Source organism: Plasmopara halstedii (genome assembly GCF_900000015.1).
Source record: "Plasmopara halstedii genome assembly, contig: Scaffold_3109, whole genome shotgun sequence".
In the NCBI taxonomy this organism is placed as follows: Eukaryota; Oomycota; class Peronosporomycetes; order Peronosporales; family Peronosporaceae; genus Plasmopara; species Plasmopara halstedii.
In genome coordinates this window covers 409838-420973 of record NW_020190012.1, presented here as the reverse complement: position 1 = coordinate 420973, position 11136 = coordinate 409838, and the positions used below count along the sequence as shown (strand labels likewise).

Sequence of the window (11136 nt, the reverse complement as noted above, 5' to 3'; positions counted from 1 at the left end):
ACTTGCGCCATTCGCCTGTCCACACCGGTAATATCGATATATACTGGTTGCTTTCTCTGCACCACTAGTCTGTATGACGAGGCGCTTCTTCGACAACAGATTTGGCATGGAAAAGGTTGTGGAGAATACCATGCCACATGTGCATCACAAAGCTATGAAAAACGCGCAATGAGGTCGACTTTAAGTATAGAGAGCTTGTAATGGAATGAAGTCTACATAAGCTGTGAGCTACAGGACTAATGCAAATACAAGCAGGAACCACACGCAAAAGAGGCGCCCAGAGCGCATAGAAAGCGGGGCGCGTCGTCTACTTTACTTACAAGAGTTAACAGATAACTCTCACGAGATTTTGCCATAGAGGACATGCTTCGTACACCTGCTGTGTAGAAAACAGATGTTGATAACAAGGCTTCGTATCAAACGGACATGTTGTCGTCATTAATAACTAAAGAGAATTGTCTGCTTCTCTCCCTCCATCCGTCATCCAAAGTCGTCCGTACGACTGTTTCAAGATCTGAGTCGAACCTTCAGTTATTGGTATCGCAAAGATTGCACTGCCACATATTGACTATCGATCAAATTCACTTGCGGATATCAGCTCAGCTACACTTTGTAGCAAAATGAAAAGTTTGTCTCACTGAGATTGAGCATCATGTGCACGGTGCACGACTACGGCTAAAAGCGAAGATAAACAACAGCAAAACAGCGATCCCGAGGCATGCGAAGCATACACGACTATGTTGTGGAGCAAAAATATGCATAACTGCAATCAACTTACCTACGTCACAAATTATACCGATCTACGTCGGGCCGCTCGCAGCGAGGAAGGAATTGTGTTATATCTTAGACATTCCAAAATTGCTATCACATACAGCGCTCGACATACGCTTTCTGAATTCATACCACGATCCTGCTATTACCAGCCAGTCGACCATGATGAGCTCTGTTGCAGACGGAGCAACGCCTCTACAATTTTCTGTAGCTGATCTACCATGTGCATCAAGGTGACGACGCGGTTCTTTACCACTAATGGTGTCATTAGCCGGTCAGTGAGATGGCAAAATTCAGAGACCAAATTCGAAATATGGATACTTTCTGCGTTCGGGTCCACGCACTGACTCTTAAACAAACGGAATGAAAAATGTCGTGAGAGCCAGCATGGGAGAATTAACCATCGTCGGCGCTGCTCGATGAGCAAGAGGCGGCCAGACATCACGTGGAGCATTTGATGGGCCAGCGGGCACACCAGGGTAGCTACCAGTACCTGGTGAACTGACAGGAGTACCTCACATGTAAAGATTTGGGCTTTCACTTCGGCAAGCTTGCCCCGGCGCATATGGCATAACGCACCATGGCCTTTATCATTCGTGGAAAAGCGGCGTGGTCGTTCGTTGCAGCGCGCGTACTATTAATTAAAAGTGAACGACCTACGTTTCATAAGAACTTTAGTCGATAGCTTATACAGCTGGATCATGAAGAGCAGTGCTGTAAGCGGCAGGTAATTGAGGTGATGGGTTGTCACCTCGACATCCACGTCATGCTGCGTACCTTGCAAATCAGGCATAAGACAATGTTCTAGGCAGACTTCCACTACTCTGAAATCTTGATATAGATGAGGCGGCGTCTTTTACTCATCCAGTGCGCGAACTAAATCCAATAATCATCGGCGCTTTCACCAGCTTCAAGTACCCAGGGTGCATCCCCACGACAAATACGACTTTCGCTCCCCACTGCTGCTCCAAGCGCAGATGGAACGTATCGAAAGTGGCTATTTATGAATGGAATACAACCGCATGAGCGACTGTCGAAGTCTCGTTTCCACTTGGTTTGAGTGAAGACTTGCGACATGGGCGTGTAGAAGTGCCAAATTAGTGCGGTGGCGACTTCGGTCGGTTTATTCATGTGCTTGATAATTTGGGCAAAAGTTGACATGACTCTTGCGCTTTCAGTAGAGCAGGATGGGCGATCTGAGCAAGATACAGCTTGTTGGTAACAAGCTGGACATCCTCGTGAGTTCCGCGGCCGGGTGTCGAAATACTTTTTGCCGAGACCGCTGCTCGTGCAATGGGGACGTCGAGTGTAGCGAGCACCTCTTTCTTGTAAAGCGGCTAGGCCATGTATCGCTGGTTGAGGGCAATGGTGTATGACCGGGACTCAGATAGTCACTGGGGCCGTTCTTATAAAATCTCGGCATTCTCACTGAGGATTCCTTAGCACGTCGGGTACAGGAAGTAGCTTTTCTCAGGGGGCCCGCTGATCTTTTTAATTTGGTGAACAAGGAAGGCCTCCATGTGCAAATTCGCGTAGAAGAGCGGGTGCGGTAAAGAGCAGAGATTGGCGTGGAGCTCCAGACGCAACGATTGCTCGTGGAACAGATACTTTTGCTTAATGTTTTTGAAGGACAAACTAAGTATGAGCCTCAGTGCTGTCCACATCTTAGTTGGAGGGGTTAGTTCTGTCGACTTGTGTACTTCAAACATACCCACTGCTACAGTTGTATTTGATACAAAAAAGTACAATTGTATAAAATGCACGTTTTACTTGTTGCAACAGCTGTAAGGAACATTGCTTCTGATAAATTTGATGCAGCTATAAGTAGAAGGGGTCCGTGGTTCACGCTGGCTGCCAGCCGTACGTCAGAAACGTTATGGTGAGATAATAAATTAGTTATTAAATTTTAATCAATATTCACTTATACTTTTTTAGCTAGATTATGAAATATAACTGATATGTTCCTTTATTATAATTTTACAATTACTGATTTTATTCTTACTATATCTTTTCAGAAAAGACTAAAGGACTTAAATTTTTTTGATCTCGCTGCGCACACTGCGTGTTTGCTAGCGCAGACTTTATAAATCAAAGCTTTCTATACGATGCAGCCACGTTCTTTAAATATTCATGAAAATGTTTGTTGTAAAATATGAAGTGATGCGGTACTGTACTGTAACACAAAAGCTCTTTCTGAGACTGACCAAAAGTTCATCGAAAAGCTGCTTATAACACTCGTTAGGATCTCGTCGTAGGTTTGTTTCGCGTCCACGACAATTTCGGTAGGTTTCGCTGTCTCTGTCGATTATTAAGTTACAAATTTAACTATTCAATCATTGGTTTCGTCTATTCTTACGGAAACGTCACGCTCTGCTTCCACATTACCCAAAGTTTTCAAATCTCGACGGGCATTCATCGCAGTAACAAACAGAAAATCACTAGTCTTCTAAGGAAATTAACAACTGTACCATACTGTGGCTGGCAGCCCAACCCTTTGGTGTTGTCAACGCAGACTCCTTGGAAATGGCCACATCTTGGCAATAATTGTAAGCCATCAAATAGCAGTTTCTTATAAGATATTTGCGAATAGATGCGAGTGTGGACAGAATCATGGGAGTAGTTTCTAGTTTAATATTTGTATGTGGACACAATCAGTGTTTACTCTAAACTGCGCTCTAATATAGTGAATCATCTATAAAAATTAATTCAGACTTGATTGATCGGTACAGGGCTGGCAGCAGGTTCACCTTCAATCATTTTTCCACCCATTGCTTCTTGTAGCAATAGCATATCAATAGTTTGAGCAAACAAGCCTGCAGTGACACGATATAGACCAACAACCAGTTCCGTCATCTCGCCAATATGTGCACTATGCGTTTCAGCCGATGGAAATGCAGACATTTCTGGACTTGCCAATACAACAATTCGAGTTACAGATCCCGGAACACCACCACCGAAGCTATCAGTCCCAAACTTATATAAAGACGTTGTAATGTACCCCTTGTCTCGCATCCGAACAAAAACCGATCCGTCGATCTCAATATACGAGCTCCAAATCACAACTGTGCGATTCTCTTCAAAAATGCGCCGAAACGCGAGTCGTCGAACAGTATTCGCGACTTTAGCTGAGCCTAAATCAAGTTTTTCCCTCATTGTGATATTCACACAATTTTCATCCACGACTTGAGTCTGCATAGGCCCAAGCATCATATCTTTGCCTGTACTGTACCGAAAGATACTCCAAATCGCTCGCTGGACTGCATCCATCGAAAAAGGCAAGACACGAACTTCTTCGTGTCGAATAGAAACTCCCGTCACATCATGCAGAACCTTCGTTCCATTGTTCATGTCACAATTGACATGAGCAATTCCACACAGCTCGTAAATCGTGTCAAGTTCCATATATTGTGAGTCCAGACCTTCATTGAGACGAGCAAAAAGGAAATTATCTGATAGAACATTTGACCCTCCGATTCCATCTCCAACACCTAATAGAGACTGCACTGACTCGCGTTGTTGTTGCTCAATGGCTTCTTCAAGACTCCTTGCAACATTGAGTTGACCTTCAAGCATCGCACGCAAACGCATATTTTCAAGTACAGAGCGGTCAACTTCTTTCTTCTGACGTCCGGCAATTCTTTTCCAGCGTTGTAGCATATCTTGTGATGACCCAAGAGTGAGGCTAGCATCGCTGTTATAAACACCTTGTGCACTAGGTGATTCAGTATCATGGCTTTGTAATACAGCCAACTTCTCCTCCATGTCATTTACCTTGGCACGTAAGTAATCAAGCTCATCTTTCGGACGCTTGCGATGACGTGGTTTGTTTGAAGTCGAGTATGGTGTCATACGTGCTTCTTTTCCTTTCTTGCTTAAATGTGGAGGCGTTTGATCACCATTAACAGATTGATTAGGAGACTTTGCCGACATATCAGGCGTAGTTGGCGACGTCACTTCTTTTGCCGGCGTATTTGTTAGAACAAGAGGTGGAACCCCAATCGATAGCATCGTATCGATTTCATCCCCAAGTGTCATGTTATCTATCGTTGACAATGCATCATCAATCAAATTTGACTCAGAGATTGAAAGTACGTCATCTAATGCAGCTAGTAATTCGTCGTCGAGAGCTCCAACACCGTCAACGCAGTCGGTAGACAGCGGCATAGTAAGTATTATGAAAAGTAATAAGAGAGAAGAAAAAGCAGAGAGTCGGTCTGTCGTGGTGGACTGGCAACTGCACATCAAAATTTATCAGCACTCCATGCACCTGTGTTGCTCGTTGTACGGTACAGTATAAACCGTCGCGCAGATGTCGTAAAGGTGGGTGAAGAATATAAATTTCGAAAACAATATACTTAAGCTATTGAAAAGAATGCGCGATCGCATATGTTAGCTCCGATTTAGATATAAAATTTAAGAATTAAGAATAGGGATATTTGCTCCAGAGAAGGTAATGGTGTTGTCATCCAATACCGTGTTCCCTCGTTTTTCGAGCTTGAAGAATTTTAGGGGAAGTCATCATTGACGACAGTCTCGTCTTTGAGTCTTTGAACTCACAGCTGCTCATCTTTAATGACCCGTATGCTTTTAAAAAGACCAGTCTTGGTCCCAATCTCCGATTATAAAAATCTGCTGAAAGGATGTACTCACAGCATTAAGTGGTACTATCACTGATTATGCATCTAGATGTACGCAATCTGCAAGTAAATGTGGTGATTAGTGATCGCTTTGTGGTACAAATGAGCGCTATCTCTGAAGTTTGATAACAGATAAGTGTCATAAAGAGCAGGTTCTGATGAGAGACACACGAAGACGTGCACCTTCTGCATGATACTAACTGCACGATCTATAGATAAAGAATTTGCCACCCACATTTTCTGTCATGGCTCATCCACATATTCAGTAGATTGAGACCTTCATGTATATTCCGGATATCACACATTTGTGACTCAGAATCACTGTCGGGTATTGAACTGCTACTCTTTTCATATTCACACAGACATTCCTGCATGGGTGTGTTCAGTCAGTCTCGGTGTCTACTTGTGCAAGTTAAGCAAGATCAAAATAAGCATAAATGCTTAATTCTTGGCTATCGAAAGTTGTGGCTACTTCGACTACACTCTCTATTTAGATTGTGAGCAGGAAATTACCGCTCAAACTAGTCGAGACATCTTCTATGCGGTATCAAAGTTTGAGTTTCTCTTATTCGGTCATCAGGGTGTTGGAACATACAGCATCGTCATTTAAACGTAACATCAAGTAAGAGTGCTACATACCAAGCAACCACCTTTAGTATCGCGCCAACTCTTACACTTGTTTTCAGCAGCATGTCATGCTTTGAAAATTAAATTCATATCTTATTCGCTTGTTTTAACATTATTTATTAGATTATTCTCCTTGGATATGCATTTCACGAGCTTTAATTGCTCGCTAAATATGCTTAGTTATGAAATCATTCTTAAGTCTGCCAAACTTTGATGAGCTTTCTCAGTTAACTGCTAGTGTGTATACTCTTTAACATGTTTGAGCAAAAGATTGTACACTTGGCTTCATTTGCATCTGTCGTCACCTCATAATGACACTCGAAAAAATTTACCCATTCATGAATTCGACAGAGTTCATCGTGGGGGACTATGACATTGCACTGATCACCCTAAGACATGGAGCGAAGCTCAGAAGCACAAGACGAAGTAACATGATATCAATATCAGTAATCGATATGGGATGGAATTAATCTCACCAGTGCATAGCGAAATTTTTGTTATAGATAGTACGAAAATTGATAGAAAATTATCACTTAAGCTAACTTTAATTCAAAATAAAAGAGATTACCACGTACTTTGCATGAAGGAAGCTTGGAGTCTCAGAGTCTGCATGAACCAATGCAAAGCGATGCCGACCAGCTATCCTCATGTGTCGAGTTGAGGACCTTTGAATTAATTATTACTAAACATTTCAAGTTAAAGATTGTACTATTTAAATTCAAGCTAGCCAAAAAGATACCAAATAAACTCTGGATGACTATCTAATGGAATAAATCTATTGTCAAAGGTAATCTTTATGGGAATCCAACAATAATAATCCAACACTCACTTAACCACCATCTCGCTGTGGATAGTAAGCAGTTGCCATGTTCAATCGGGCGGCTAGCATCTTTGGTATATAAACCAAAACTTCACTGAAAAGCGCGGGCCTCGCACCAACCCAATCGTCACGGCAAGGAATGTCTGCAAAAACCGTTGAAGAGGAACAGCTTGGCCCATTGGATACGGTGCCACTGGCAGCAGCAATATTAGCAATTATTCTTAGCGTTTGCCAATGACCACAATGCTGGAACTTCAGAACACATTTCCTGAAATCCTGAGTCAGGATAAAAATTTTGCCCACGCTCTGCCAGGACTGGCAAAGCGACCAAAGGTGCCTTCCTGGCGACACGTTTTGCACGTACACACATACGAGCATACCCACATATTATTTGACCACCAACGAATAGCAATATATGTGATATCCGAGCTTAAAATTTCCTGCTTTCCAAAAATTTCAACAGCGCAATGCGCGGCTAATTCGTTGTGAAGCGCGACAATCTATAATGAAGCACACCCGCCACGTTAAGCCGGCCTAGCTTATACTCCATACTTGGTAGGTAAGAATGATTCTTTGTGAGAGATGCTGCGGCGACGTCGGTGTAAGCAATGATGCATTATCTATGTAGATCACATATTGGTTAGGTTCAATCAGATGAACTCTAAACGTGACAAGGCCATAATTAATTGCAAAGAGATTTTTATCAAAACCAGATAAGCTTTTCTCTGTCACTTATAGCTAGCGAGAATTGAATGCGATTACGCGTACATGCCTGTTCCATCTGCTTGGATAGAATCGTTGCCTAATACATAGGCTGATGCTTCACAAACGAAATGATATGACTATTTCATAATAGTCTGAATCATGCACGTTCGAGTCCTTCTTGACAGCTTTAACGATCTTTTCTTTTACCGCAACACGGCAGCACTTCTAAATCTTGTGAGGTGATAGGAGGATGCCGAACCATACCGGCATACTGTTCTGTTGTCAGAAATCATCCAGGCCAAGACACTTCGTACATCTTGGGACAAAGGTGCAGGCCAATTTACAACGGTTTGTACCTCTGCGGAATATGCCTGCACGCCAAACTTTCTAATGAAGCAACCCAAGAAGTGGGTATCGCCGGCGCCAAAGGTACACTTGTTGATATTGGCGATCAGCTTATAGAGGCACAAACACGCAAGCACTGAACGATAAGATTCCGACACCCTATTTCATGTACTCTAGACGACTAAATTCTTGAATAAGAATTGTACGTAGCCGCGACATGCCCTGAACAGCAGCATCGGAGGTAAACTGAGCGTCACGAGTGCGTTTATCAGTCACTGTGGCAGAGCGGTCATTCCCTCCCTATCATCATAGCATTTTTAGTATTTCTGAGCCTTGCGCAAACGTATCAGATCGCAATTATATGCTGCAAACCCTTACACATATTGCGTGAGGCGTGCAGCCCTTGTATTATGCGGACCTCTCGTTTTCGAGTCCCATGACCGCTATCCGTGTCAGTACCAATCGTCATGTGTTGAAGCGGCACCGCGTAATGAGAGCTGGACGAGCCAAGGACTCATCCATTGATGACGTGAAAGTGATTAATGGTCTGGAGGGCGCGTGGGGCACACGCATGAGCTCGGCGAAGATAAGGAACTGACTCGACGAATGATGACTGGAATCGGCGATTCACGTATGACAAGATCTGATTAGGAGATAAAGGAGTGAGTGCTGGATGTGATTGGATCATATCCAGCACTCCCCCCATGACCATTCATTTTGTCGGGGGGTCGCAGGGAGAAGCTCGAGGGCGGCTGCTGTAGAGGCACAGGGAACACGAAGGGCGCACAGGAAGGTAGCACGGACATGGAGGATGGGTAGATTGTGTAGCTGCTAACTAATTCACTTCGGCATTTGACCTCCACTACTCAACAGGTTAGCAGCCGCACAGACTCTCAAGCTTCAAGACGCCGCCTCGGTGTCGACGAAGAAGGCCGAAGCCCTCCTGGGAGGCGACAAGTACTCCCACTGGGAGTTTGCCATGCGCATGACGCTGGCGAGTAAGGGACGGCTGGCTCAAGTGCAGACAGTGAAACTGGAAGCAGAGATGACCGGGGCGTGGAAGCTGAACGACATAAAGGCGCTCGGCTTATCGCCCCGGGCGTGTCGTTCGAGCACCAGATGAAGATTCGCTCGGCGATCTCGGCGATTCAAGCGTGGGGAACTCTGCGGGAGTTCTACAACCGGACCACGATGCACAATCGTGTGATGATGACTCGCCGACTCTATGAGTTCAAGATGGAGGAAAGGGCGACGATGGCGAAGCACCTCGACAAACTCGACGAGCTCATCGTGGGTCTCCCATTTCTCGGCGAACCACTGGACGATGCTCGTCAGTTGGTTATATTGCTGAGCAGCCTGCCCAGCGAGTTCAAGTTGATCTCGTCGATCATCGAGAACTCAAAGGACGTCACGCTGATCGAGGTGGAGAAGAAGTTACTCAAGGAGTACGAGCGACTGGAAAAGAAGGAAACGTCGGATCGCGCGTTGAAGGTCACCTCTGATAGTGGCAAGGGCAAGAACGGCAAGTTTGTGAAACGCGGCAGGAATAACGACCGTTAGGGTAACGGCGCGAAGAAGAATGGCGGGTTCCGGGGAAAGTGCTTTAGCTGTGACCAGGTCGGACACATGAAGCGGGACTGCCCGAACAAGGTCGACGGCAGTGACGATGGTGCAGTATTCGCGGTCAGTGATTAAGCTCGGCGAATGATTCAGAAGACTCAGTGATCACCAGTGCCGTGGCTGATACTGCACTCGCTAATGGCAAGGATCGATCACCGAGCTGGCTGATCGACAGTGATGCGACGTCGCAGATGACGCCGTACCAGGACGACCTCTTTGAGTATGAGGTCGTGAACACGAACATCGAGGTGACCATCACTGATGGTAAGAAGCTGCGCGTGGCGGGAAAGAAGGTCGGTGCGCTTGAAGGGCATCGACGGCTAGCGCATCCGGATGATGGAGTTACTCTCCATTCTTGGCCTCGATCTCCGACTGCTATCGGTGGGGGAGCCATAACGACGAAGTCGAAGGGTGGAGCGAAGTACGTCCTCACATTCATGGACGACCACTCGAGGTTTGTGGCCGTGTACTTCCTCATGAAGAAGAGTGAAATGGTGTTCAAGGCGTCCAGGCGCTGAACAAGAACCAGTAGGGTCAGCGAGTTAATGTGGTTTGCTCAGACAATGGCACTGAGTTTGTGGACAAGGCTCTAGATGGGATCTGTGAGCTCAGCGGGGTCGTGCATTAGAAGACTGTGCCGTACAGCCCGCAACAGAACGGCGTGGCCGAGCGAATGAACTGGACGATCGTGGAGAAGACTCGGAGCATGCTGCACTATAAGGGTGTGTGATCGTTGTGGTGGGCGAGGCGGTGAATACAGCGGTGTACCTGATCAACAGGACCACGAACAGTGTTCAAGCCAAAATGACACCGTATGAATAGTGCTTCAAGATGAAGCCGCGCATGAAGCATTTGCGCGTGTTCGGCTCAACCGGGTATGCTCATGTGGAAGTCGGCAAACGTACGGAGTTGGATGCAAAGAGCTTCAAGTGTATGTTCTTGGGGTATGCTGAGAACGTCAAGGGGTACCGGGTGTACGACTTGGAGTTAAACAGGCTCTAGGTGTCACGTTCGCTGACACTGGATGAACGGTAGGTCAACGGTATCTACGATACGGCTGTACCGAACCAGTCGACAATGGTTCATGTGACCAAGGAGGTCGACGATTTAGCGCAGCATGAGACGTGCAGCCACGGGGGAACCTTCCCTTCGACGAACCAATGCCGCCTGCTGAGGAGAAACTCGGCGGCGATGACGTAGAAATGCAGGACGTTGAACCAGGGCCAACATCGAGCTGACGACTAACAGAAGATCTTCAAGGATGACGACCGATGACAGCATGGTGTTCCACCCGAGGACGGAGCGTGTTCACCGAGCAGAGACACCGATGCTACTGCTGAACGTGGGCTCCTCGAATTACGAATCGACGATTGTGGAATCGACGAACAACGACGAGCACCATGGGACCGACAATGATCCTGACAGCGACGACCACTTCTGACCATTATCGCCCAAGCGACCGCGCATTGATGAAGACGGACTGCTCGCTGAGGCAGTGCTGGCATATGCTGCTAGTGTCGGCGAGGCTGGCGATGCACCAACGACGTATTAGCAAGCCATGAATGGTGACGATGCGGCGGAGTGGATGAAGGCGATGAAAGCAGAGATGCA

The 11136-nt window shown here is 45.9% G+C and overlaps 3 protein-coding genes across 3 annotated transcripts; 2 read left to right on the top strand and 1 right to left on the bottom strand.

Annotated features, from left to right (window-relative positions):
• Nucleotides 1-3477: 3477 nt before the first annotated feature.
• On the bottom strand, nucleotides 3478-4935 carry PHALS_07381 (uncharacterized protein; the record flags this gene model as incomplete). The annotated part of the gene is made up of 1 exon (XM_024720838.1): nucleotides 3478-4935. The coding sequence occupies one exon, from the start codon at nucleotides 4933-4935 to the stop codon at nucleotides 3478-3480; it is 1458 nt and encodes a 485-aa protein (XP_024585997.1).
• A 4161-nt stretch (nucleotides 4936-9096) lies between these two features.
• On the top strand, nucleotides 9097-9465 carry PHALS_07380 (polyprotein; the record flags this gene model as incomplete). The annotated part of the gene is made up of 1 exon (XM_024720837.1): nucleotides 9097-9465. The coding sequence occupies one exon, from the start codon at nucleotides 9097-9099 to the stop codon at nucleotides 9463-9465; it is 369 nt and encodes a 122-aa protein (XP_024585996.1).
• Nucleotides 9466-10685: 1220 nt separating this feature from the next.
• Nucleotides 10686-10941, top strand: PHALS_07379 (uncharacterized protein; the record flags this gene model as incomplete). The annotated part of the gene is made up of 2 exons (XM_024720836.1): nucleotides 10686-10721; nucleotides 10804-10941. The coding sequence occupies 2 exons, from the start codon at nucleotides 10686-10688 to the stop codon at nucleotides 10939-10941; spliced, it is 174 nt and encodes a 57-aa protein (XP_024585995.1).
• Between the last annotated feature and the right edge of the window lie 195 nt (nucleotides 10942-11136).